A 27,293-nucleotide genomic window follows, 5' to 3' on the forward strand; every position below is an offset into this window, starting at 1 on the left:
AGTAGGAGATCATAGAGGGAGAAGCAGCATGGAACTGTAATGTACTCCCTCTCACATGATGATGTGAGTAGGTGGATCAGTAATTAATGTATAAGGACTTTAGCAGATACCTGAAGTATTTGGTACTAAACCTAGCTACTTGAACGTGATTTTTCTTTAAAATTTTCCTAGTCATTTTGAGTATAGGACAGGGCAATCATGCAAAAATTGTTGCTATTACTATTTATAACACTGTTTTCCTTCTTTGTAAAGCTACTGACTTCAGCACCTGTTGCACACCTTGGAAGGCCAGTCTAAACACTGTTTTGGTAGAATGCATACATGTTTTTCTTTACTTTGTATGCTATTGCTAACTGAGAAAGGAAAGTAAAGGATATGCATGCATATGCCATGATTTACAGTCAGAATGGACCTTGGACCCATTTTAAAAACAACACGAAAAACCAAAGCTGAAAGCACTGATTTGATGTACTGTTGAGTGAACGCCCTTGTTTCTTTTCCCAATGAAACAATCATTTAGGTGGGAAGAGTTCATTTTAAGTTCTGTATGAGAAATAGAAGAAAGATGCACTATCTCAGTAGGAAAGACAGTCTCCCTTTGTCATAATTATAAATGCATGAAAATAAAATTATTATAAGACTGTTTAGGTCTCGCTCTTCAGTTTTTGATTCAGAATGTCAAATGTAATTATGAAATTCAAACTTCAAGTCAGAGACTTAGGCAATCATTTAATCTGAATCCATTTCTATTTATGTGTAGAACAAAAATTGTTTTAATAGGTACTCCTGACATGTATGAATGATTAAGATAACACGAACATCAATCTTTCTGTGAATTGTTCAGTATACGTGAAAAATACATCCAGTATTAGTGCACTAGAAATTCAAAGCTGCAAAGCTTGGGTTTTTTCCCCTTATTTCATTAGAATGTGATATTTTTGTAGAGGTGATCTGTTGGGTAAGGACATTTTCACAAAAGAGGACTTCCAGCTGAAGTCAGGATCCCACGATTGATAGTTACATTGATGATAATAAGGATGAAGGTTTGAAATGAAGACTGAGGCCTCTAGACTTGTTTCATGTGACGCTCGCAATGGCTGGCTATTGATGGCTGTTGTTTTTTCCCTTTTGGTGTGGATAACAGGATTGGCTAGCGAGGTGAAGCACTTGACTTAAACAAGGCAATACTCGCCTTTATTTGCTGTTTTGTGCCTCAGTTGAGGGAGTTGTCTGTGTTTTACCTCAGGCCTGGTTCTCTTGGTGAAGTTAGAGCAGAATGGGTGTGGGCCTCCTCGAAGTGGTGCCAAGGAGTTGGTACCTCAACTTAGAATGTGCCTTTTATTACTGCTTAATAAGATCAGCCCAATAAAGATGATGGGCAATTCAGTTTACTGTCGTTAGCTGAACCAGCACACGGTTCGGCTCCATCGGTGTAGCAGCTGTCACGCTCCCTTGCCCACTCAGGCCGCAAAAGGGGTTGTTCGCACCCTCCGCTTTCCCTGGGGGTCCAGTCTGTGTTTGCCAGAGCACGCAGCGATGACCCCAAACTTCCTTGGCTAAGCAAGAGGGCACCAGCTACGTAATGAGCGGCTATTTAATGGTGGCAGGTTACAGCCTGCAGAGAGAGATTAGTAAGAGGAGTAGATTGCTTATTTATCCTTTGCCAGAAGATAAAGGAATCAGCTGTTTTTGCCCAAAGAGACTAACCTACCTCTTCCCTGCACAGCTTTACACGGCTGCGAGGAAGATGAGTGTGGGGTCAGTAGTTACTATTACAAGGGGATGGCAAGAGGAAGAGAAAGTTCTTCTCCACAGTACTCCTTCCTCACTCCTAGCCTGGTGCCAGCCCTTCCCATCTTGCAGGCTGCTTTGGTCCCAGAGGGAAGAGTAGAAGAAGTTGTTCAGATGGTGTGGGATGGAGTGGGGGGAGAGAGAGAGAGAGAGGGAGACTGATGGTGAGCTCTGAGGTTGCGGGTGACCCATACCACAGCAGAGGGGAGGAGGAGAGGAAGGCCCTCTCCCGGGGAAGGATTCTGGGGGAGGACCTCATCCCTCCACCACCACCACCATTGCTGATCCTTCCTTGCACAGCCCAGCAGCCCTCCATCCTCTTCCTTCCCGGCCTCCTCCCACAGCCACCCCAACCATCCTTGTTGGGTCCAGCCCCTTGGATCTCCCCAGTCCCCATGACCTTCCTTGAGCACTTGGTCCTGCTATTGCAGGGTTGAATCTCCACATCAGATTATAAGACTAACGTATGGTAAAACAGGCAGACGTGCTGGTCTCAGCCACCGTTCTGGCCAGGCAGAGGTCCCCTGGGTGCCTCTGATGCAGGAGGCACCCGAGAGGTTTTCTTTCCCTCATCACTGTTCACATCTGGCCAGAAAACGTAGGAGATGGCTCTCCAGGGACCCTGGGGCAGAGGGCTGCTCCTCCAGGAACCACAGTAGCCCAGGCAGGTGGCACAATTCAGGGCTGGGGGTGGAAATAATTACAAGTTTTTGGTTGTAAAAGCTTTGTGTGGGGCAGCCTCCCAAGCTGCTGAAACCCTGGCCGTAGGTCACACCTTCTCCTTCAGATTGTCCCGAGCTTGGAGAAGGGTGAAGATGCTTGTCCAAATAAGAGGGCAGGGAGTGCCCTGCCTGACCTTGATCAAGTTAAGCATTGCTGGTAAGATATTAGGGATGAATAAAATCTCTGTCCAAGGGGATAACAGCGCTTGTGGAGTTTTATGGTCCAACCTGGGAGTAAGTGAGGGGAAAAAAAAAAAAGAAAAAACTACTATGATGTAGCTCATACTGCAGCGTGATATGTCGTTTACATTGCAGTGGAATAAGATGGTGTAGTCAAAGGTCTGAAGGGTTTATAGTTTGATATAGAGCATTAAACTTGCTGTAAATCTTGGTATAAAAATAACTGCAGGAAGAAGTGCATGCTGTAAATTAATTGTGAAAATACACATTCAGAGAAAAACTGTTTTTCATACTAGCCAGACCATGCATAGTTTCTAATGCAATGAGTCCTTTCCAGTGTTTGTGTTGAACAAAAGTAATTTAAAAATTCCCAGTGGAAATAGAGATTTATTTTTTTTTTAATGCCTTGCATAATAACTGACCGATTGTGGTGATGAATTATAGGCGGGTTTGTCACTAGGAGTCTGCAACAACAAGATAAGGCAACAATCTTCTATTTCTATGCTTGTGGGCACATGTTTTGGATTTTGATTTTTTTTTAATGTTTTTTTAATGACTCATGCAAAGGAAGAACTGATGATGTTAGGGTCTTTTTACCAATGGCAGGATCCTATTCTGTAATTTTTAGTGTTTTCTCAAGTAAGACTCTCCTCCATTCAGGCATGACTCAAATGTAATTTAATAGCGAAGATATTGATCAGTGCTCTAAATCAATCTGTAGTAATTTTCATGCCCAAGAGACTAGATGATTTCTTTTCTGGTATAGGTTTGAAAATAAGTTTTCTTACTGAGCTGTAATCAGGAACGTGTGTCTGGAACTAAATCAGTTTTTAATGTGTTTGGGGTTTTTTTTAGTTTGTTTATTTGCTTTTTATTTGAGTATTCATGTTTAGTAGCTTTCTGCCATCAACTGTATGTAGTGGGGCAGTAGAAATGGTGATGTTTTACCATAATTAAACTAATTCAGCAAAAGGCTAACAATCAGCATAAAAATATACCTATGGAAAACAGCAATGCCAGTACAGGATTTCTTTGTTGCTAGTATAGGTAAGATAATTTGCAACCAGAAAAAGCAGCATTATCCAGAACAGTAGCAAAGACAAAAGTTCATTGCTCTGAACCTCCAACACATAGCTAATTCATAACAGCACTGTCATGTGAAGAAACTACATATAGTGGCAGCATATGAAACATAGAGATGAAAAATATACATAAGCTTGCAGCAATCTGTATATAATCAGATTGGGTCCATGAACTGCTGACTTGGCTGGCAGGAGCTTTGGTAGGGTTTTTTCTTCTTCCATCTACTGTTTTTGTTTCTGCATCTCTTGTCATTTTGGAGATACTGAAAACTGTGAGGTTGAGTAGTTCACTATCCAAAGGACTAGGGAGATAGTATGTTACGTGTTTTCTGCAGAAATCTGGTGAAGGTGGTTGAAACACTTTTTTGCCAAGTAAATTTCCATGTACTGGATGAAAATTACTTTTCATTCCCAAAGCAAGATGATATTATTTTTCTGCTACATGTCCTAATATCCCAAGCTTTGCAATCAATCTTTTTACTCTTTATTTTGAACTGTGCAAATGGTGTCCAGGGCTTGTGACCATGACGGTGGAACGATGACCTAAGGGTTTAAGCAATAGCTTTGGTTGGCCAAGTTTGTTAATGTGCATGTCTCTGGCTTTTTTTGTTTTCCCCATACAGACAGCTACGGATAGTGACAGGAGAATGGTTTTTTGAAGAGAGAGCGAAGCGCTTCAAACAATCAAATCTTGGAACTGATGTTGTCAGACAGTCTATTCTACGCAAATTCCCAGGTAGGGACCACAAGAGAGAGATTTGCTTGTGCTTAATACGTTCAAACCTTGTTTCCAGAGCATTTGACTTGTATTTTATTCTTCGCTGTTGAAGTTGTAAGTATAATCAGTATTTTAATCTTAATTTCATATTTGGCTATTACTATGCACTGATTTATGAATGATTAATATGTAGGAAAGGTTAGGTATGGATGAATGAAGAAGTTTCTCTGTGGAGATAGAGAGCTGCTTAAAATCGCACTGTCCAAACGGGTGGCAGTATTACTCGGCCGCAAAGCCAGCAGCAGAGACTCTAGAAGTTCATTCTCAGCTCCTGCCAGGAAACTTGGCTGTATGCAGAGATCTAAACCCAGCCTTTTTTTTCACTTTGGCTCTCTTATTTGTGATGGTGGTGTGTAAAAAGTACTCCATTTTTCTTTTTCAACTCTGAAAAAGAAAGGTAAATGTTAACTGCTGTGCTGCATGCTGGAGCATGGGCTACATCCAGACTACTGGGTGTACTTCTCAGTTCTTACTTGACTTTCCGTTTGCCCAGGTATCTCCAATAAATTGCACCTGCGCTTTTTAGGTAAACAGCCTGGCTGTCCTGACCAAGCGCAGCAAGTGTACCACGTCTGTGAGCTGCTGCGGTACCTTGCGTGGTACCACAGGACCACCGGTTTAAGAAACGGGAGTTTTTCCTGAATGCTGATGCTTCTGTCTTCACTGAACAGTTACTTCACTCTGCACACAGAAGCTGTTATTTGGGTAGTCTGTTTTCAGATGCAGCATTTATTGCTTTCAGTAGGAGTGTGATGGGTATGAGTAGTTTGTAGGGAGCAGGACTGGTTTACTGCCATTGTAAAAATGCCTGGTGCAAGTATACTGCTTGGCAAAACGCTGATCTTGCCAGTATCGCTGTGCTTCAGAAGCTGTCAAACTGGCAAGTATCTTTGGGTTTTGATATTATGCAGCCTGTCAAATCGGGTGTTTTGTGATTTGTTACTTTGTTATTTGATAGATATATTAAAACATATTTAAGTCGTTGTTCCCACACCTTGCTCCTAGTTGAACACACATTTTAATTAGGATAACATTCTTTCATTTAACAGAGAAAATACTGTACACTGCAAAATTATATTTCAGATCCTTTGGTTATTAAAAGTTGTCAGTGATAAATTCAGAAGCGTAGTTGAAGACGAGCTGATAATGAGAAACATTTCAAGCTACTTCAAGTTTTATTTTCTTTTATTAAAAGGAAAAGCCAAAGAAACCCCAAGTTTTTTTCATGATATTTTATCATATGGTTTTATTTAATATTGAAAAATGGAAAAATCTGGTTTTTGTAGATTGTTTGACATGTCCTGCCTTTTTTGTGCAAACATTCCCTTTTTTTTTTTTCTTTTCCCATCCACTAAAGAGACGGTTTCCAGCAAGGATGAAGGAAGAACTTTTAAAGATCAACCCCCAGAGAATGAAGAGAAAAGGCCAGATGTATCAGTCTCTTCCACAAATGGGCATAAATCAGTCTTCAGCGGACCTAGAAAGATAGGGTAAAGCCTTTTCTTTTGGAAACTGATAAATCTGAAAACAGCTGTACATGGTTGGACAGATTTTCTTTTGAGTTTCTCTAGTGTTCCACATCAGCCTCAAACTTCCTAGGGTTAGAAACAGCCTTCCTTTAAAAGTGTACTTACTATAATTAGGCTGCTGTTTCCTAGGAAATGCAGCAGTAATTACTCTTCAGCTACAAAGGTAGCAGAAAAAAGGCAGTTTTACTCCTGGATTTCTCTTGTTTATACTCAGAAGTAACAGAGTGTCCCTAAAGGCAGGTTTGCTGAAGAAGCAAATGCAAAAAAATAGTATTTGGAGGGCCTGTTTTTTATGTATACTGGTCAGTTCTGCTCACAAGTCAAGTTTTCCTTTAGCTTCCAGCTGTGCAAATGCAGTCTAACCGTCAAGCAGTGCCCCTTTTTTGTGTGAATGACAGTAAATAAACAGCTATGTTGCTGGTCATCTTGCAGTCTCAGTGATGTGTGTAAGCCCAATTTGGCTATGGCCTTAGAGGAGCGCTTGCTTACTCTCAGGGGGACATGGACAGATGCATTGAGTATATGGTTGCACAAGTGGTGTCTGGATGTAACTTGAGGTTTTTGGGTGAATGGGAGCTCATGGCTGGAGCTCCACAGGCTGCTAGTTGGAAAACTTTGTTTCTGTTGGAAGAAAACACATTTTATTATGGATCCTAAATATAGGGTAGGTAGATAGCTTTCTACAGCTTTTTTACTTCTGAAAAGAGCTGAGTATGGAATTACTTGTTTCAGTGACTCCAGAAATTAACACGAGTGATTTATCTGTCCATAATATTGGGAAAAAGAACATCAGTATGCATCTGGCTTCTCAAATTAAGGTGAAGAAAGAACCAGCTTAGGGAATCTACTATAATGGGACCTAGATGTTGCTCTAAATCATGCTAATTGGTAGCTATAGTAAGAGTGCATTAAAATTTACTCTTCTAATCCTCTTTTCATTTAAATCCTTTGTGCAAACCTATTAGTCATATTCCCCAATGAGAAACCATTCTTTTTTGTAATTGCCTGTTGTTTATTTTAGTGGTGTTCAGCCTTTTTCAGTTTGTGGCCTGAAATGTTTTCTGGTGGTGACATTCCCCATAAAGGAAATTTAATCCTGCAAGAATTAGGCTTGCTTTTTCTAGTATATTTTGTGGCCTCTCTTAGAAGTAGTCCATTATTCCTCCTCTTCCTTGCTCCTTCTTCCTCCCTCAGGTTCCACATTCATGTATCTCATGAGTTGGATTTCTTTTAGCAAAGCCGTTTTGGGGCCAACTGCTACTGACACTTAGTGTCATGGGATAACTTAACAGTCTATTGTTGTTTGTAAGTCTATGAAGAATACTATTATTTTTCAAAACCTTATTTCATTTTTTTCATTTCTGTCTTATTAGGCCACATGTTGCAGGGTAAGGGGGTGATGTTATGTTTTCAGAAAATAGAGTGTTTGGAGCACTGATGCATATAATTGTAGAAATTGCAAAGAAATATTTAAGAGAAAATACATATAGTGTAATTTGCTAGGGGAAAATACACATACTTAGTCAAAATGCTTTTTTGTGTATGAACTGTAAAAAAATAAAATAGAGGAATTTTCACAAAAGGCACTTCTGGTTCAAAGCTTGAAGTGGCCATGTTGAGTAGGAGGGATGTTTTAATGTTTTGTGTCTTAAAAAACAGTTTCTAGCAAATATGATGGGGGTTTTTTGTCCATAGGAGTCAGTTTGATAACCAGATTTGGTGCTCTATTGACCCTTATATCCGGAGTTGTCCATGGGTCAGACACATGAAATTTATAGAATGCGCACATCACTATTTCAGTCAGGTTGCTGTTTCCTGGGAAAATAACTTACAACTTTTAAAATCTTTTATTCTGTGTTTTCATCAGGAGGGTAATTAGGGCGGTTACCAAAGGAGAACTTAAAAATGCAAAAGACGAAGGTGAAAGGAACGCAGGCTCAGAACCTGAAACCCAAAGTCTGCGCAATGGCAAGTCAACGCCTTGCTCTGAGAGGTGAGCAGCAGAAATCTGGTACAGCTCATGCCAGGCTTGACCTACGTGTGTGTGCCAGTCCTCTGTGTTGCATTGTGTCTTTGAGTGCTCAGCTTTAATACTATGTGAGAAGCACAGCTTATTTAAAAAAAAAAAGAAAGAGAAAACCTAAAAATTATCTCCACCCATCTTCCTTTTCTCTCCTTGTGTTTGGCTGGTGATTGCTGTCACTATGTTGTTTTTTGTTTTCTGGCTTTTAATTGATGAGCTGTGTTCATGTTACAGACCTGAGGTGCTTTGTTCCAAAGTTTTTCTCCAGTAATGACATGTTAATTGATTATAATTTATATTTTCTTCTTCAGAGGCTCTGTTTGACCTTCTCTCTCCATGATTATTGTCCCAGTTATTTCTGATAGAATTCCATTTATCATTCTTCTGGCTTAAGAGATCTCTGTTATTGCCTCTGATAGCACTGGAAAATTCCAGATGCAACATTGCTCTCATGTCCCACCTCCAAAATGAAGACAAAAAATAGCTCACTATTTTCTTGTTCATTTGGATAGTTTGTACCGGATGTAGACCCACATTATTTTCTCAGGTGCACACACGTAGAAATTTTGCACTCTGGATCAAAAAATAATAATAATTTTCTGTAAGATCCCATAGAAATTTCTAGCTCTAAAACAGTGTTTCTGGGAGACTGTGTAGTTCCTGATGTACAGGAACACAGGATATCAGGTAAAAGGAACATCACGAAGTTTAATTCACCCACAGATGAGCCTTCTTGTTTAAGCAAGAACTTGCTTCCCTTTGTTACCTATAATTCAAATACCCAATTGCTGGATATTCTGCAACATGTATAAAGTTGACGGTGACAATCTTCTTGAAAGTTGATAATTTGATCCCCTCCCCACTGGGTGCTGCAGCATGTACTAGCCAAATCAGCTTTAAAGCTAGTTTTCTTGTTTAATCCATACACAGTTCACAAAAGTTTTTTTCATTAAGCTAATTAGGCCTTTTGTATCTAACCAGATTCATACCTGACTTTGATGAGACCAGAAGTAGTATTTTTGCTCATTTTCTGGGTTATGACGAGTCTGGGTAGAGACGAGTGAAGGATCTAAGAGACAAAAGCTCAGGAATCTGGTGTCTGCGCTGCTTAACACTAAGGTTATGCAATATTAAGTAACTTTCTCTAAGAGTTTAGCAGAATAAGGACAAAGGAATGCTTGTGAGAGATCTGTGCAGCTGTTTTGATGGCCAAACTGCAAGAAAGTTGTCATGCAGTTAACCATAAATGAAGCAAAATAATTTTGTTTGGGGTGGTAGAATTCAGCACCCAACAAGCTCTGTGTACAGACTTAGAAGGATAAACAGAGTGAAGTAGTCTATAAAAATAGCCTTTATGTTTGATTGCCTTGCTTGACTTTCACGTAAAGCATCAATTTCTAGCTTTTGCCCGGAGCCAGGGTGAGGGATTTATTAAATTAGGCATATTGAGTCATTATGGCAACTTCCTTCTCTACCTGTCATCTCATCTCACCCGGCCAAATCAGTGTCCTGTGTCAAAGTACATAGTTAACCCCGCTTTGTTGCCAGGAGATGCTTTTGGGGGGGGGGCTGAATTATTTTACTGTCCATGGAAGATATGGCACTTCCTAAATATTAGTTTGTGGAGGGATTGAGGAGCAGCTTATATTTCTTAGTAGAGGGATGAAAATTCCTGGCTTGTACATGCATGGTTAAATATTTAATTAGATATCTAGGGATGCTTGCTTTAGTTCATTTATTGCTAATTTAGAGAACTGAGTAGTAATTATTAAAAATAACAGCAAAGCTTCCCAGGCTACCCTCCATAACTGTTTTGAGTTTCAAATTAAAATAATATAACAACATCTTGTGACACTGTAGCTGTCCTAGATTTTCCTGCCTATTTCTGATTTTTGTAATTGCCACCATCTTTTTAGCTGCATTGCCAAAATTGGTAATATTTCACCTACCAGCAGGGAAACTGAGAATTTTTATTCTTTCTAAACAATACTGTTTAAGAGAAGATGTACTGAGCTGGGAACAGGGAGTCCCAGGCCATGATTTCATCTCTTCAACTCGTTTATTTCTGCTCCAGCAAAATGTTTACTGATTTTGCAGCTGAATTAACCAGGAGGCTGCATCAGGATACTTCTAGGAGAAATAGGATAGGAATTTCAGGTTCATCTACACAGGCACACTACCCCAATGTACTGAGGTCTTGTCTACTACGTGGAAATGCCTGGCATAGTCACCTTATAACAACATTTTTCTTTCGTTGTCTACTTAATATGTGTATAAAATGTGTTGACCCTCTCTCTAATAGCAGATTGAAATAAGGGCAAAGTACAGGAGAGGTCTGTTTAGCAGGTTGGATGTGCAAGTGCTCAGTCTGACTGATGACTCCTGCAGAACCCCTTGTAACATGTTTTCAGATCTTTTATGCCAGCCCACTATTCCTTCTGAACACTTCTCTTCATTTACATTAGTTTACACAGTGAGGAAAAAAAAATCTGCAACAACAATTTTTGTAACAGAAAGTCAGAACAATCCATCAAAGTGGTGTGTCATGCAATAAAACTCAGGTTTTCAACATTTTGGCTACTTCCCATACATGGGCAGATTTGGAAATTAAGGTGTGTGCATTGAAGTCCAACAGTTTTAATAAAATACAGATGACAGCCAGTACCCTTGATTTTTCTGACTTTGCAGCACCAAAGACACATCTCTGTGTAAACAGATAGGGCTAAAATTCAACCAAAGCACATTTAGTAGGATTTGTTGATCACTTGCTTATCAAATTAAAAAGTAGTGGTGCATGTATGTGAAGTACACAGGCGTAAGAGCGTGTTTATTATGCATTATCTACTGTTGTCAGTATATGAAATTGGATAGTAATTGTTAAAAAGGTTACCATATGCTCACTAAAAGACAAAAACATGGTTGCACAACATTTGTAGACAGTCTTGTTTGGGGTTTTCCTTTGTGTTCCTTGTTTTCAATAGCTCCACCAGTGTGGACTCAGAGCCTGTGCTCACTTAATGTAGCAGTGTCGTGGTTTACCCCCAGCCAGCAACTAAGCACCACGCAGCCACTCACTCACTCCCCCCCCATCCAGTGGGATGGGGGAGAAAATCAGGAAAAGAAGTAAAACTCGTGGGTTGAGATAAGAACGGTTTAGTAGAACAGAAAAGAAGAGACTAATAATGATAATGATAACACTAATAAAATGACAACAGTAGTAATAAAAGGATCGGAATGTACAAACCATGTGCAGGGCAATTGCTCACCACCCGCCGACCGACACCCAGCCAGTCCCCGAGCGGCGAATCCCTGCCCCCCCCTTCCCAGTTCCTAAACTAGATGGGACGTCACATGGTATGGAATACACCGTTGGCCAGTTTGGGTCAGGTGCCCTGGCTGGGCATGAGAAGCTGAAAAATCCTTGACTCTAGTCTAAACACTACTGAGCAACAACTGAAAACATCAGTGTTATCAACATTCTTCACATACTGAACTCAAAACATAGCACTGTACCAGCTACTAGGAAGACAGTTAACTACATCCCAGCTGAAACCAGGACAAGCAGTGAGACAGGAGCTGTTGTGTTCCAGAGTATTTTTTTCTCAGTTCAGTGGTAGTTCTAATCAAAATTTCCATTGTGGTAAAGAAGATTTTTACTGCAGTTACTCTAAACATGATATGACAGCCTAAACCAAGTGAAGGTGAAATTCAGCTGTTATCCAGCACAATGAAGATGCCTGCAAATCTGAAATATTTATTAAGCGAGCCTCTTTTGTCTGAAAATATACTGTAAGTTCCAAAAATTTTCTCCAGCAAATTTGCACTACTATTGTCCTCTGACACTGTATTTGCCATATGAAAAGGGTGTAATTCCTGCATCAATTCCTATTTACCACTAATTTTTATTATAGTAGTAAGTAGGAATGTGTGCAGAACTGTTACTGTCCTGCAAGACTCTTTGAGACTTCTCTGAGTTGTGAAGAAAAATGAAAAAGTTTGAACTGATGTTTGTGGATAAAGAAGAGTAGATCAGCCAAGACCTTGTATTTTTACTGCAGAACAAATTTCAAATGAAAATAAAACTTCAATTGAAAATGTGTTGAAATACATTTTAAATTAATTTTCATTGTTTCAAAAGGTCAAAAAAGTGCAACAGCTTACCCTTTCTAACCCTCAGTGTTCACATGGACTAATCAGTATTTTCTAATAGAAAATGTCCCATGGAAAAATTTCTGCCTGTTGTGGTATTAGCAACTGAATTCTGGTATGCTGATGACAGACGCTTTTTTTGTCACTTTTAGTAACACGAAACCTGGCAAAAAGACTTGCCCAGCTTTCTTAGCTTTCCAAGTTTGGGTCAAGAGTCATTATTGCAATATAAATAGGGCAGTGAGCAAGTTGTTGTTTTTCTGGAGAGGACCGAGAGCAGATAGCCAAGGATTTTAGACTTTCTGGAGACAGTGCTGGCATTCACATTGGCTGCAGAAGTGGCCAGAACTACCGTAGTTTTCCTTTAAACCAAGGAGCAGCCTGGTAGGAAGTGTTACACGAGTCGTCGCACCTACTGTTGAGATGCGAATGCAAAATGAACATGGATGAATGCAGCTTCTGCAGCCTGGACAAGAGCCGCCCATTGGGGCTATCTGCAGTTCTGGTAGAAATGCTGAAAATGCTTGTATGTAAAAAGTAATTGTAATTCACCCTTGCCCGTGTTTTTCTTTCCAGGTGACCATTTCCTTGCAGCGGATCACACAACTCATCCAGGGCAATGTTATTCTAATAAACTGCTACCACGGCTGTTTTCTTGCGATGGTTTGCTGAATGGGTTGCCTTGGTTTGCTCAAAGCAATAACGCTTTAATACTCTTCTCTCCGTCCCAGAGGGAGCACGCTTTCGCTGAACAGCAGTGTTGCAGAGTCCACTGCAGGCCATCTGAAAGGGGCCGTGGGTCCTGCGAACAGAGGCAACGTTTCCATCCCTTCCCTACGGAGGTCTCCAGCACTCGGCACGCGCAGCATGACTGCAGATTATAGCCGGGTAAGTACCGTGATGTAGAGCTGACGCCAAACGAGATGACTTGGCTGGTATCTGCCCTGTTAGATCGACTTGTAGCCCAGAAAAGGCAAGCCTGACAGAGACGATTTTGGTTCTTCCCTAATTCTGCTGGGACCAGTGAAGATCTCTACTAGAACAGAATTTGCCATGCTCTGTCAGTGATGTGGTTTTCAGTTTGGCAGACGTTTTTCTTTTGTCTAAAAATTGCTCTTAATGTCCAGCATTACATAATGGGTAATAGATTCTGAACGGGGAAGCACAAGGGATGTGAGTAAGCATTTTTGGCACTTCAGGGCCTTGAGTAAGTGCTGTGAACTAAGGATGTGACTTGCAAGCATGCAGAGTCCAGCGTGCTCCCACTGACTTCTAAGGGAAACTTTGCAAGCTCAGCATTTACAGGAGATCAGGTCATGCTAATTTTAGTTTTTTTCTGGATTTGGACACTGGCCTCTGCATAAATTATGGCATAAAACAGAATGTGTGCTAGACGCTTTATCAAAACGAAATGTGGGATTCCTCTTCCCTGCTGTTAAGCCTCTTGGGATGTAGGTGGCCACGTCTGAGCTAGCTGCCTTGGCTCTTTGGTAATAAGCAGAAGGATGCGGCTCATCTAGCCAGAAGCAGATACTCTCTCCGGTCCCAGACAGCCTGCCTGCGTGTCAAGCCGTTCCTCTTGGCTGTGCACTGAGACACCCTCCCGAATTCATTTCAGTCACCCCTCTTAAGAAATCAGGGTTGGACTAGCAAGTTGTTCCGAGTTGCCAAAACTTAAGTGTACAAGGAAAGCGAAATTTATAGTCAGAGGTAATGCCTTTTACCATTAATGTTTGGAAAAACGTAGATAAGCATGTGAGATCAGAGCCCTGTTGAATGCATTGCTTTTTTTCTAACCTCAAATACTTGGTCTAATTGTTTTTCCTAATAAAAAATAAGTTAGTATATATGAAGGGCAGTTTTAGGAGCTGTAAATAAATTAATAGTTGTTTTATTTATATTCTTGTTGGCACACAGACTGACTTGATTTCAAGTGCATTAGATTTGGTTGAAAAAGGCCAATCCATTTAATTTAGTTGGAGTGATGTTGTTAGGTATTCCTTTACAGGAAGGCAAAAAGCCATAACGCTGTCAAGCATATTGGCTTTATTTAAGGGTTATACTGGCATAATTTAATTAGTTCAAGTCCATTTGGTTTTACCCTAGCTGAAATCATTATGCTGGTATAGAAACAATAGGTTTTGTCTTTTCTTTTTTTCTTTCTTTCTTTCTTTTTTTTTTAATTTCCAAGCTAAGTGAACTTTTAATGGATTTGAGTGTTTCACTTCCCTCCTCTCACTCCTGATGCATTGCTCTGATTCTTCAGTTGCAAACTCAGAATGTATGCATGAATCACATCTTTGTGCAAATTTTATGCATGATCTGTGCTAAACGAAGCAGACTAGATAGTAATCTAAATATATTCAGTAATAGACTGGATGCTAAAGGAGCTTTGGAGCTAATAGAAATTACACTTTTGTAGACTGATAGTGAATAAGCTTGATTTTTGTATTTATGGGGTGTGCATTTTTTCCTATTGGGCAGGACCCTGGCTTAGAAACTGGCATGATTATTCCAGCAAGTGAAAGTGTACCTGAAGATTTAGTAAAGAAGCACTGTAGGAAAGCATCTGGAACACCTTCTATTGCAGTTTCTAGGGTATCTTTGTCATCAGGCAAGTATTAAGTCTTTTCCTTCTTTCTGCCAGCCTTTATTATCAGAGGATTATTCCTATTCTTGTGACTCTGCTCCTTTTGTTTTTAAAGCACGTTGAAGGATGTAAGTTTCATAAATTTGTTTATATTCATTCTGAAGATCCTTCCCTCCTACTAACCAAGTTTATACCACTTCACAAGTTTTACATTTGAAGAAGTGGTAATCCTAACCCCAGTAATGTTGGCACAATGTTAGTACTAGGTAAATCACACGCTCTTAGAACTGGTACAAGATTTCATTCATAATTGCACATCGTTAAATCACTCTTTGTGTGGTCAGCTCTATAAAATACTACCTATCTCCGATCTGTATAAAATACTACTGTGCTGCTGCCATTACATTTCACACTCACTTTGCCCAGAAGCAAATTTGGGAAAAAATTCAGATACAGATTTCGCGTCATTTCATTTTCATACGTGATACGCCAAACCAGTTGATTCATCTGTAATTTACTTCATTTCATTGGAGGCTGTTAGGTAGACGAGGCTTGCACAGGGAGGTGCTGTCAGAGCCACTTTGCAGCAGCGGGTGGAGATCTTCCTTTTCCTACCTGAAACGGGAGGCAGGAGCGCGTTGCACTCTTCTGCTTCTCCCACGCACTCCGCCACCTTCTTATAAGGCTAACAGAGTGGGTCCAGATTTACAGGTTTCTCTCTGAAACACAGCAGGGCTCACTTCATTTCAGCTGAATTTAGCCCAAAGCAGAAACCTAGTGATGTATCCCACAGAGCTAATCAAAGGAGATAATGTTCTTCACCTTAGATTTTCCAACTTGAAAGCATCAGTGTTTCTTTGAGAATATTGTACAGTGCAACTCCAGGCAGAGGTGCTACAGACTGCTACTTTATGAAGTGAAAATTCTCCTGTTTCTGCTACCTTATAAAATAAAGGTTCTCCTAATAGAAAAGAACAGGCCACATGTCACCAAAGCAGATGGATGCTGAGCAAAATTGCAGGCAACCTGGGAGCGGGCCTCGGACTCCTCATTATCTCCGTGTTGGAGGATCTCAAAGGACATTAAGTTCAGGAGAGTGACTTTTCCTGTCACATCATCTATAGCCCAGGTAGAAGACGAACAGTTAAAAACTTTCCAGATTCCTACCTGCAGGATCTAAAAGTATTCTCTTCCCCCTCTTTCTTTCTCAACACAAAAGATTTATATGGAGAGGACTAAGAAAATCTTTCTCCAAGACATCTAACAAATCTTCTGCCTATTGAATGGATGTGTGGCCTGTAGGACTGAAAGAAACTTGTGCGGGTCTCGAGACTTGTTTGCTTCCTCCTCCTTTGTGCACAGGGAACACCAGTAATGGCAGAAGTACTTTCTGTGTCCATCTGCATCCCTAGTTGCTTAATTCTGAAGCAGACGCTGGGGAGAGTTTGGTGGTGGCAGATGTGACAATCACTGTGAACACTTGGACTGCAAGTTTCGCAATATTCCGGGCTGATAGGCCTACCAGAGAAAGTCAAAACCTTGATCTATAATATCATCCACAGGAGACAATTACAGTGGATAAATAGTGCAGGGAAAAAAGTATTGGCCAGAAGGCTGAACAGCATCAGAAAGCATATTTTTCCATTTATCATATTGACATTCAGTTGTCATAGAGTTCGTGACAAATACCTAAAATATTGTTTTGATGGTTTTTTTCTTAAAAAACAATTGGGTCTGAGACAACGCTTATTAAAGTGTGGAAGATGAAATGGAATGTTTTTGTACAAATTACAGCAATCTTTTTAATTGTTTTTATCTTCTAGATCGTAGCCGATCGGAGATAGATTTGAGTGAATCTTTCTCTGAAGGAAATGAAGATACTCTGAGCATAAGAAGCAAATCTGTACCTAGTGCCTTAGATCAGGAACTGGTGAGTTATAAATACATAAATGTTCACCTGGTGGAAATCCTGTTTGTTCAGACTTATGAAATCGGCACTGTATGTATATCTATGTAAAAGATAAGTAATGCAGAGCATTATTTCAGGGATATTTAATGAGTTTTTAAACAGCTTTATCTTCCAAGTATGTTGGCTATAGAATGATTCCAATGAATAGTCATGGTTACAGTTTGTTATTGATTTGCTGGTTTTTGAGTTTACAGGTGAAAGAAATCTGACCTAAAAATAAATTTCAGGCACTATATTACACATGCTCCAAAGTTCTGTTAATTCATACTTTCTTAGATTGTAATTCTGATCCTGAGAAATACTATACTTTAAAGGCTTTAATCTTTGTCTGGTTTTGATTTTTCCCTTCATATATATTTTTAGCAAATGCAGCCCCAACTTTCTGTTCTGTCACTGTTGCTCTCCTCTTCTTCCTGTTCACTGTTTTCGCCCAAACATCTCTGTGCCTTTTTCTATGTATTCTATGGGCTACGTTTCCTGAAATGATTCACAACTTCCCTCTCCTTTTATGCACATGTCCAAGATATACAAGTTGCAGATGTGCATCAATGCTATCATAGAATTTCAAAGCTTGTTAAATATGCATGGGGGGGGGGAAGAAGTTATTTAAGTAGTTCTTCATCTAATCATAGTTTGTTCTGGAGTTTCCAAATGTGTGCTTGTAGCTTAAAACCCCCCAGAACCATCTGCATTATAGTTTATGCATTTTGTCTATTGTCATAGTCCTTCCCTACCATCTGCTCTTTTCAGAAGAGCATTGGCCATGGGAGATGTCTCCCCTTCTTGTAGCATTTGATACTTGTGGCTCGGTGGAAAACGATGTGTTGGGATTCCCATCTGTTTTCTTGGATTGTAAACACTCAGAGAATTTGCCTGCAGCATTGTTTTGTTTGGGTTAATCTTTAAGGAAATTAAAAAAGCCCTTCCTGTGTGTCAGATTTCTGTGGAAGAAAAGCTTCAAAAATAAGTGGTTTATTTTTTAATTGTAGTAAAGAAAAAGGTTGTGTTCTTGATTAAGAAACTGGAAAACATTGCAGAAGAAAAGCATAAAATAAGAAAATACAAACTTTAAATATATTTATGTCAGTTTTCTGCTCTAATTGTACCAGGCACTGTAGTTATCACTTAGGGATTTCTCTGAGGCAGGTGCCAGAGATGCAAAATCCAGAGTGGTTTTCTGTTCTTTGATTTTTGTCTTCCTCTTATTCAGAGGGTTTTGGTTTTTTTCCTTTTCTTTTTCTTTCTTGCTGACTCTTGCTTCAGTCTTGCTGACTGAATGAAATTTCAGATTGCATCTCAGCAACTCTCTAGCTTCTTTGCAAATATCAGAGACCTCTCTTGTGGCATAACTTTGATTTAGTTGCTCTGGGATCTGTGAGAGTGCTGATTCTCCTTTAAACTTCATTCATAACAAGGTTCATAGATCTCTGATTCTACCCATGTCCTCACTTGCTCTGTCTTACAAAATCAATTGATTGCATTCATCAGCTTTAGCTAGTTACCGTATTTTTTTAGGGTAGTTTGACTCACAGGAGTCCTTTGGAGTCTTGTCCCATATTCATTATGGATGCAGTGTTTTGGGATAAAAGTTGTATTCCTGCTGGAGTTTAGTTTATTTGGTGCTTGTATCTTTATAAGAGGCAAAAAGAAAGATACCTGACAAGGATAACAACAGCTCCTGCAGCCTGAGACAAGTTATACCACGTTTTCTCCCAGCTAGCTGGTGGAGCTAGCTGAGGTCCTTCAGTCTCGTTCCTGGGTGATTGGAGCTGACAGCGGTGGTGCGGGAGATGCCACGTGTCAGTAGGATGCGCAGATTGCTGGAATTTATCAGGTGAAAGGGTGGGAAAACGCTTTTTAGCTGCTTTGCTCCCAGCTTTATCAGGAAACCCCGTTACACATACAGAGGGATCAGCTGGAAAATTGTATGGGTGTTTTCCTTCTCTAACTTGACGTTGCCCTTGATAGCGAAAAGGGACAACCCCCAGAAACCTGCGTACTGTGTGTAGTACGTACTTACCAAGGAGTATGGGGAACCAGTTAAATCTAGTGTTGTGTTCAAGTGGGAGCACCTTATCTAGAGAGGTGTGTGTTGAATTCCTGACCAAGTAGTGTTCATTACATGCTCAGCTGTTTTATTAGAAGTAATTGGATAATGTGCATTTTATAACCCCCGCTGAAGACTATGAGATTAATGTCCTACTAGCTCTAACTTTAATAAGATAATAACACTAACCAATGGTGTAGTTGCAGTTCTGTAACACCTCCTGAGAAACATAATCATTGTGGTGCAAAATGAATTAAGAGCATAGGTTAAATGTTAACTTTTTTTTTTTTCCCCAGTTTTAGATATCTGCTTGCAGACAAAAATTGGTAGTCAGCTAGCTGTTGGTAGGACTCTTTGTGAAGCACTGTTAACCTTTGAGTGTCTACACCTGAAAAACCCCAGTCTGAAGATGTTGCCTTACTTTTTTTGTCCTGTATTTAACTATTCAGCAATAAAAATGTAGTATTGTTTATTTTAAAGTCCACAGGTATGGACAGTGTAAATGAAAGAATTTTGCATGTGTTACCAGACTTGCTTATTCCTGTTGTATGAGCAAGAAAGAAAATTGTGTATTCTTGTGCCAAGTTTTAAACTTGAGTACATCACTTGAATTCTGAAGTTAGTGAGGAGAGTAGAAGTGAAGAGTGGGGTGGGTTTTTTGTTTTTATTTTAGGGGTTTGGGGGGCGGGGGGTACTTTTGAAGGATTCAGCTCTATCTGTTTCCCTGAAATAGTTGCTCTGCTGTGCCTGGGTGTCCATGGACTTCTTCCATAGAGTATAAATTATCTTTGACTTCTTTTTTTCTGTGGGGTAGTAACAGTGCCCTGAATAGATTCGAAACAGAAGATACTAGCAGAGGAAACTCATTGTAAGAACATGAAGCGAAGAGGAATGTTTGCTTCAGTATGTAAATTTTGGTCCCAAGTAGAGTGATGGCTCATCCTGATTTCCTTCTGCTCAATATTAAATATGCAGTTACAAGTGGAAAGTAGTAATAGAAAATTTTGCATCACTTTCAGCTGGCTTTATTTCAGTTCAGTCACTGGAACAAAGGAGAAGAGATGTAACAGCTAGTTTTATGCATTCTAATGATAAATGCTCTGCAGGTCTTTACATAAACTGTGGCAGTTCAACTCTCCAGCATCATTTCTTTGCTCTATTTTTCCTGATTATCATAGAAGTCTTTGAGACTCCTGAGTCTGAATACAGTACTTCTGTGTTTAGTTTAAGAAAGTGATAGAGACTAAGCAATAGAGTGTGAGGTAGGTTACCACGTGAGATTTTTATATCTGCAAAGCAGTTAATAAGGAAGTTGAATATTTGACTTCATTAAGACTAAAAGCAGAAACTTTCAAAATACCTGCCATAGGGTTTAAGGAAATGGTTGAAATTTCCAAGCTACACGTAATAGCATAATAGCTGTCTGTTGGATTTTTTTCCTTTAACTTTTACTTAAAGTTAACAGTCCTATTAGAACCATCAACCAGATTTTAAATTTCTTTTTAGATTTTGCTTTATTGCTATGTTTAAAAAATGAATTTTTTTTCTGTATATGAGCTAAAGATGTTACAGTTCAGTCTGACTTACTAAAACTCAAGCATATGAAGCTGTGCGATTACTGATTTTTCCTCCTTTTTTAAAAAATTATTAAAATAATATAGGAATTTAATTATTTTTAAAACATGCACATCATCTGGGTTTTTTTGTTTACCCCTCAAATATATTCAGTGTGTATGATGGCAGGACAAGTTCCTTCCCATGTGGTTTGACAATAACCTGGGGCTTTCAGCACTGCCTGTTAGAAAGTGGGTCTGTGTTAATGATCCTGTTCACAAAATTGTTGCCTGTTACCAAAGACAGCGTGAAAGGGTGCAAGTGTAATGCAAATTGTGTGCTTTTCCATTTGTGTGAGTGTGACTGCTATGAATACGGATAATTGGAAAACTGGATTGCTGGGTTGTAAAAAATATGTCCCATAAAAACATGGATCTTGGACTGTAACCAAGAAATCAATCATCTAATGGTTTCTGGCTACAAACCAGTATCAACGATCCCCTGGCCCCTGGTGTCTGACCTTAATTCACTCCTTTCTTTTGTTAAGATTTGAAAAAGTCTCGCCATGTCCTTCTAAGATTTCCAAACCTGAATTCCTGAATGCAAATAGTAGTAAGTAGAATAAGGTAATTCACATAGGATTTTTAGTAGGCATGGAAGTGGGTTTTGTTTATGTGCACAGTTGTTGGCCATGCAAAGGTATGCACCTCCAGAATAAGAGTATGTGTGTCAAGTTTTTCAGTTCTTAAGCAATTGAACCCTGATACCATAACAGCGTCTTTTCCCCTTACGCTGTGTGCCTGTGCAAAGATGTGGAAAACGTAAATCAAAATTCCTCTAGAGATCAGAATTTTGAATGCATCCTGCACCATCTTCCTAAAGTGGAAAATGTATGAAACAAAACTAAGCTACAGAAGCTGACCAAATACAGAGCAGAACACGACGACTAAAATGCCTGTTTGTCATTCAGGATTATCTGGACGAAACGGAAGAAGATATTGATGACATAGTGGCCTCTCGTTATTCAAGGAAACATGGACATTTGACAAGTGGATTATCAACAGTAAGATCTTGAGTAGAAAACATGCTTTTTCCTTCCACAAGACAACATTGTTCCTCCAAAATGGAGTTTAACTTCATACCACTTAGCAGCAGATTATCTTTCATCCTCCACTTGAGAAATATCCTTTAATATTTAGATAGTTTTTCTATTACATTTTTAATGCTGTTCAAAGCTAAAATTATGTTCTCTGAAGTGCATGGAAAGCGAAAACCATTTTGCATACTCGTCAGCAGATTTCCTCACACGCTCAGGTTACTACCAAGCTGACGTGAAGAAGGCAAACCATAGGTGTTTGCAATACGTGACTGCTCAGCTTTGCAGAGGACCACTTAATCTTAATTTACTTGAAATGAAGAGAACAAGGCTGTGGCGGCATCTTCCATCTCAAACCACTTTCTGATTGTTCACCTTCTTGGGACACAAATACTCATCTGTGTGTTTGCATGCATACACCACTTCTGTAACATCATTGTCCATCCCCCAACCCAGCTTCTCCCATTCTTCATGACATGATTGCTGTGCCATCCACATCAGAAAAGTATTTCTCTTTACAGTGAGGAAGGAGATACTTGGGGATTTTGGTTGGTGATAACTTCTCTACCTTCTGCAACAATTGTAGTATTTTTCTGTTACATCCTTTTGTTTCTTGTCATACCTACAAACTATATACTGTAAATTAGATGTCTGAGTCTTGCAGTTGTCTTAACTGCTGCAACTTAAAGTTGGTTTTAAAAGGATAGCTGCATTTTCAGCTTGTAACAGGTGCTTGAGATGCAACAAAAGTGGTATAACAAGCCTTATGCAGTTCATTATGCAGTCTTGTTCACTAGGAAAGAAAACGGATGATAAAAGTAGCCTTTAACATGCCTAGTTTATGACTACATGCTGTGTATCTCATCTTTGGGATCTGACACTTAGGATGCGGGCAACTTATACCATCTTCAGAAAAGTCGCAGAGCCCTCTCTGGCCACTCTTCCTTATGACTTGTGCCTAAGAATAGCTCTGGTCAGCATATAGAGTATCAGAAAACTGCAACAAACTCTAGGTAGAAGATGGGAGACTTGAAGAGGATGAAGAGAGATGAGGAGTCTGTATGCTAAAAGGGAAGAGAGAATTTGGTCCATGACAGTAACCAATGAACTGTCCTTTCTAGACTGCACCCCTGTTAGTCCCCATGGAAGCAGGGCCCAGGGAATGCCCACTTAAGTTCTTGATCACAAAGGGATGGAGTTGGCTGAATCCAAGTTTGGCTTACCTAGGGAGGAGAAAAGGCTGAGCAAATTGCTGTCACAGAGCATTTCCGTGTCTTAGATCTGGCCGTGTCCAGACCCTTTTCCCTTCTGATTTGTGTAGTTCATGGAAACGGACACAACAGAGCTGGGTGGCACTCCACACCAAATCAGACTTGAGCAAACGTAGCCTGTTGACACTGGTCTAATTAGACCCACTTACCTGAGGCTGACTATGACTCATTGTCTCCAATGCTTGCTCGTCCCATGGATTTTTTAGACAGAATTATTTTTCTTTCTTCTGAATGTTGATATGAAGGTTGCAGGTGCTTAAGTGTTTTCTCGTTTAGGCCACTAACGGAGGATCTGCATTTAGAGAGCCTTCCCTCTACGTGCTGTAGGCAGCATTCCGTCTGTGCATTGGGTTTTGTCCTTTGCTGTGGATTTCCCTTTGACCTTTTTCTTAAGCAGAGCGTAGCTTTTCCAGTGCTGTAGGTTTGAGATAATCTCACATCTCATTGCTCTCGTTTCTCTGTATTCACCATGACATGATTTTTAATGTCACTGCATGCTATGTTAATGGCAAAGTTGCAAATGGCAAGCTGCTTCTCCCTGCAAGAGCAGGTCAATTTTGCAGGTTCTTTTTTTATTCCCCTTGAGCATGTGTTACCAGTTACTAACATTGCCCATCTCTCTCTTGTTTTTTGCCTTGTTATAAGCCTTTGAGCCTTCTGCACTGTATGGATTTTTTTCATGTGCTTATCTGCCAAATGACTGTGTACTATTAAGTTGCATTGAAATAATGTTATTAATAAATAGTAGGCTCTAACTGCATGTTTTTTCTTTGTTTTTTCTTTCTTTTTTTGAATATGAGAATTTAAAGTACAGTATGGCAATGAGCATTTGAGGTAAAGGAAGAAATATCTCAAAGGGTAAATATACTTGAAATCTACCTTTAATATGAGTGAGCAAAAATGGAAATGGAAAGTGACATTGAACAGGAACTGTATCTCAGCATTAGGGTATTCTTTGTGTTTTCCCAAAGCTAATGCACAAACTGTGTTTTTCGTTTTCTCTGCATCCTTCGCTGATTCCTCTCCTAAATGTATTGATGTGTTGTTGTCAAGACCCGTTACATCAGTAAGACTGAATTGTTCAAGTGCCTTACTGCAGCAATAAGATACGGTGCAAAACAAATATAATTCTTAGTGAGGTACTAAAATGAGGCTCTGCACCCTCCATATGTGGTGGTTGTTTACTACTTACGAAACTGGAAAACGAGTAGATTTCTTAAGGACATTACACTTAGTGTATGTAATGTCCAGTGTAAATGCCACAGAACAGAGTCTGTGGGGAAAAAAGTCAAGTATATCAAATACTTCTAAATTTGTGTTATTTTGTGGTTTGTAAGCAATTCAGATATTGTGTTTGGATAAATTCTAGGGTCAGAGGTCATCTACTTGTTTAGGACTTTCTGTGGGTTTTTTTTCCCAAATCATTTATCCCTTGCTGCCCACTTACCTAAAGATCAAGAAAAAGAATATTTGGATTCAGCAGAGAACAACTCGTGCACCGCCTTGTGTTGATATAACCTTGTTTGTTTTCTGAAGTGGGCACACAAATTGTCACGTTCCTGTTACAGGCATAGTTTAGGCGTTTTGTAGCACATACTGGGACTGTTAAGTTCACTGGCAGTGTCCAAGGATACCCATTTTTCATGTATGCTAGAGGTGGAAATGCATAAATGGTAAAGGCTGGAATTTAGCTCGAGGCATGTTAGGAATAGGAGGAAATAGGACACGTTTGTCGTTGTGCATTGCTAATTCTCCAGTGATTTTAACCAGTCCTCTTTGTGGAATTTCAGCAATTGTACAAAGGAATAAAAGGACAAGCATTTTTCTTTTTTTTTTCTTTTTTTTTTTTTTTTAAATGAAGGATCAAGAAGGCCAGCAGAAATACAAAAAGCACCCTTTTTGCTGTTTATTATTCTGACTTGATGTATAAAATTAACTTTATGGATAATGATTGCTTGTTCTGGTTTTTATGTCTGGTGTTGTTTACCATATTGACACAGACCTGCTTATCCCTTCAGCTTTCTTTGCTGCAGGGCCCTTAGGCAAGGTGCCCAAAGTGTTGAGTTTTGCCACAGACCAATACTTTTTGTGTGGCTTTTCCCCTTGACTGTGCTCTTCCTTCCTCCCTGCAGCCAGTAAGGAAGGAGGTAGATCAAGATGTACTTTCCCTTGAGCTCGTTGGTGAGATTTCCAGATACTGCTTTGGCAAGCAGAGGGGGAAAAATGTTTCCCCCAGTATTCTATTACTGTATTTTTTTCCCAAAGAGTGACATGTTTAAACATTTGTGCGTGTTTTTATCTATTCTTACAAACTCCACAGAGAAATTGCAATTTCTTACAAAGGCACCAATCCTGCAAATACATGAATGCTTAGCTTTTGACTAGCTTAAGTGAGAATTGACTTCGTGCAGACATAAATGAGGACAAATCCAAATCTTCTGAGTTGGTGTTCTAAAAATGTAATTTGTTTATTTTGATACAGCAGATACTTCATTTCTATTTGATTACCTTGAGCCATGTGTCCTTCAATACTTGAAGTACATGGAAAACACGTAGCTTTTCTCTGATTTGGTGATACCTTTTCCTTTCTTGCTTGTTATGGCTTTGCAATACAAACTTCCTTTACCTGTCTATATAGATAAGGATTTATCACTGCACTTATTCTTTCTTATTGCAGCTATCTAATGCTCTTTTCTCTTGACCTTTTGCACTGCCTTCTTTAAAGAACTCCCCAGAAGGCTCTGACAGAAAATGGACGTATTTAAATGTGCCTGAAACAGATGGTGATACTGTGAGTTCCCCTGAATCCTCTGCTTAGCTTACTTTTAAGTTTTCTCTCTCTTTTCTCCCTTTGTGTTGAAGACTATACCTGTATGTCTTGCAAGGTTCCTATGTGTTAGGATTTAGATGGTTATATGTGTTTTTGAGCAATCTTGATCAATGACTCAAAAGAAAACGTTCATCAGATTTCTCGAATGCCTTTGGTTCTGGCAGAGTGCATATTTGGTTTTCTTTAAAAATATTTAGTGCTCTCCCAATTGTAATCTTTTGGATGAGGAAATCCTCATAGCAATACTCTGTATGGTATGAGTGAACAAAAGAAGTTGGGGTGTGATATATTACCCTGCAGTGGAAAATTTTGTGGGCTTTTTGCTAAATTTTTTTGGCTTTAGGAAAATTGCTGAAATGGTGGGTATGGAATTTTGCTCATTCTTTTAGAATTACTAATGAGAGGTGGGTGTTGCTTTAAACAAACATGCTTTTCTACCATCTCCATTATGGGAAGCATTCTTACAACTTTTTCTAATGGTTCTGTCAGCAGTTGTCTTATGAGACTTATTAAAAATTAGGTGGACAGCTGAGCCAGAAAGGTGATGTTTTTTTTTCCCCCCCCCCCCCCCCCCCGCTTGGGACTTACATGAGCTTACAATTTATGTAGCCTGTCTGCTCTTCAGTTCATGCATGGATTAAACAGTGGTAATTTAGATTTAGTCATGTTTATAAATAGGTTTGAGTCCTGTATGGAAAAACATCAACTGTCTAGACATTTAAGCTATTATTAATTATGGTTCTTATTCCCTTTTACATCAGATAGAAGCAAGTGGTATTTCTGTTCTATGATCCATCTGTTTTCATAGCAAGTCCTAACAAGTGTGACAATATTGCAAGGCTGTGTCTGTATGAAAAAAGCAGAGTCTGGAAATGAGTAATTTGTTTAAGCCTCTAAGTCCTTTTTCTCTCCCCTTCCAGACTAGCATTAACAGCATGCTGAGTGTATATAGTGAAACTGGTGACTATGGCAACGTGAAGGTCAGCGGCGAAATCCTTCTCAACATCAACTACAGCTACAAAACAGGTGCCCTCAACATCCTGGTAAAAAGTTGCAGAAACCTGGCTGTTGCAGATGAGAAGAAGCAAAGGACTGATCCGTAAGCAGAGAGAAGAATTTCCTTTTTAGGCTCTGCTAGGGGTGTCCTTCACCGTGTCACGTGCAGTGATGTAGCCTAGGGTTGTGATAGGAGCCTGAGAACTCATAGGATCCAGTTGCTACAAGCCAGTGTTTCGATGATGGTTGGGTTTGGATTCCCTGTGGGAAATGCGTTTTCAATACGTTTCTTAGGGCAGCGTGTGCTGTTCTGGGAAAACAATAAGATTACTTAAATTATCAATCTGTTTGATAGCAGTCTCCACAAAAGAGCAAAAAATATGAAGGAATAGGGAAGCTGAATTGATTTCTTACTTCTAGAATCAAAACTAAAGTATATGAGAGGACTGATGTTTTGGAGGGAGGGAGGGATAGGGAGAACTTCCATTTCACGCATCCATAGATACACTTTGCAAGGACCGTGTTTTCTGAGATTCTCATTATAGTTTTCAGTATAATGTGTAAATTCTCTCATCAGGAAGTCATAATTAGTGTCTCTAGTCATATGTGATCCTTTCGTATGCAAGGTATGAAGTTTTTCATTCTCTTGTATTTTCAGTGTATGTGTTTTCACGTGTAATCAGTCA

The 27,293-nt window shown here is 39.5% G+C and overlaps 1 protein-coding gene across 1 annotated transcript in view; it reads left to right on the top strand.

The window, feature by feature from the left end:
• SYTL5 (synaptotagmin-like 5) overlaps positions 1-27,293 on the top strand; it is a 56,181-nt gene that overhangs the window by 17,241 nt on the left and 11,647 nt on the right. Inside the window, exons 3-11 of the mRNA XM_010571340.1 lie at positions 4,399-4,511; positions 5,911-6,043; positions 7,950-8,075; positions 12,986-13,142; positions 14,739-14,868; positions 16,668-16,774; positions 21,385-21,477; positions 25,507-25,572; positions 26,532-26,710. Of these exons, the coding sequence (XP_010569642.1) occupies positions 4,399-4,511; positions 5,911-6,043; positions 7,950-8,075; positions 12,986-13,142; positions 14,739-14,868; positions 16,668-16,774; positions 21,385-21,477; positions 25,507-25,572; positions 26,532-26,710 (1,104 nt within the window). The remainder of the gene's footprint in view (positions 1-4,398; positions 4,512-5,910; positions 6,044-7,949; positions 8,076-12,985; positions 13,143-14,738; positions 14,869-16,667; positions 16,775-21,384; positions 21,478-25,506; positions 25,573-26,531; positions 26,711-27,293) is intronic.

The sequence above is a fragment of the Haliaeetus leucocephalus genome, unplaced genomic scaffold (assembly GCF_000737465.1).
Source record: "Haliaeetus leucocephalus isolate CR32 unplaced genomic scaffold, Haliaeetus_leucocephalus-4.0 Scaffold317, whole genome shotgun sequence".
Lineage (NCBI taxonomy): Eukaryota > Metazoa > Chordata > Aves > Accipitriformes > Accipitridae > Haliaeetus > Haliaeetus leucocephalus.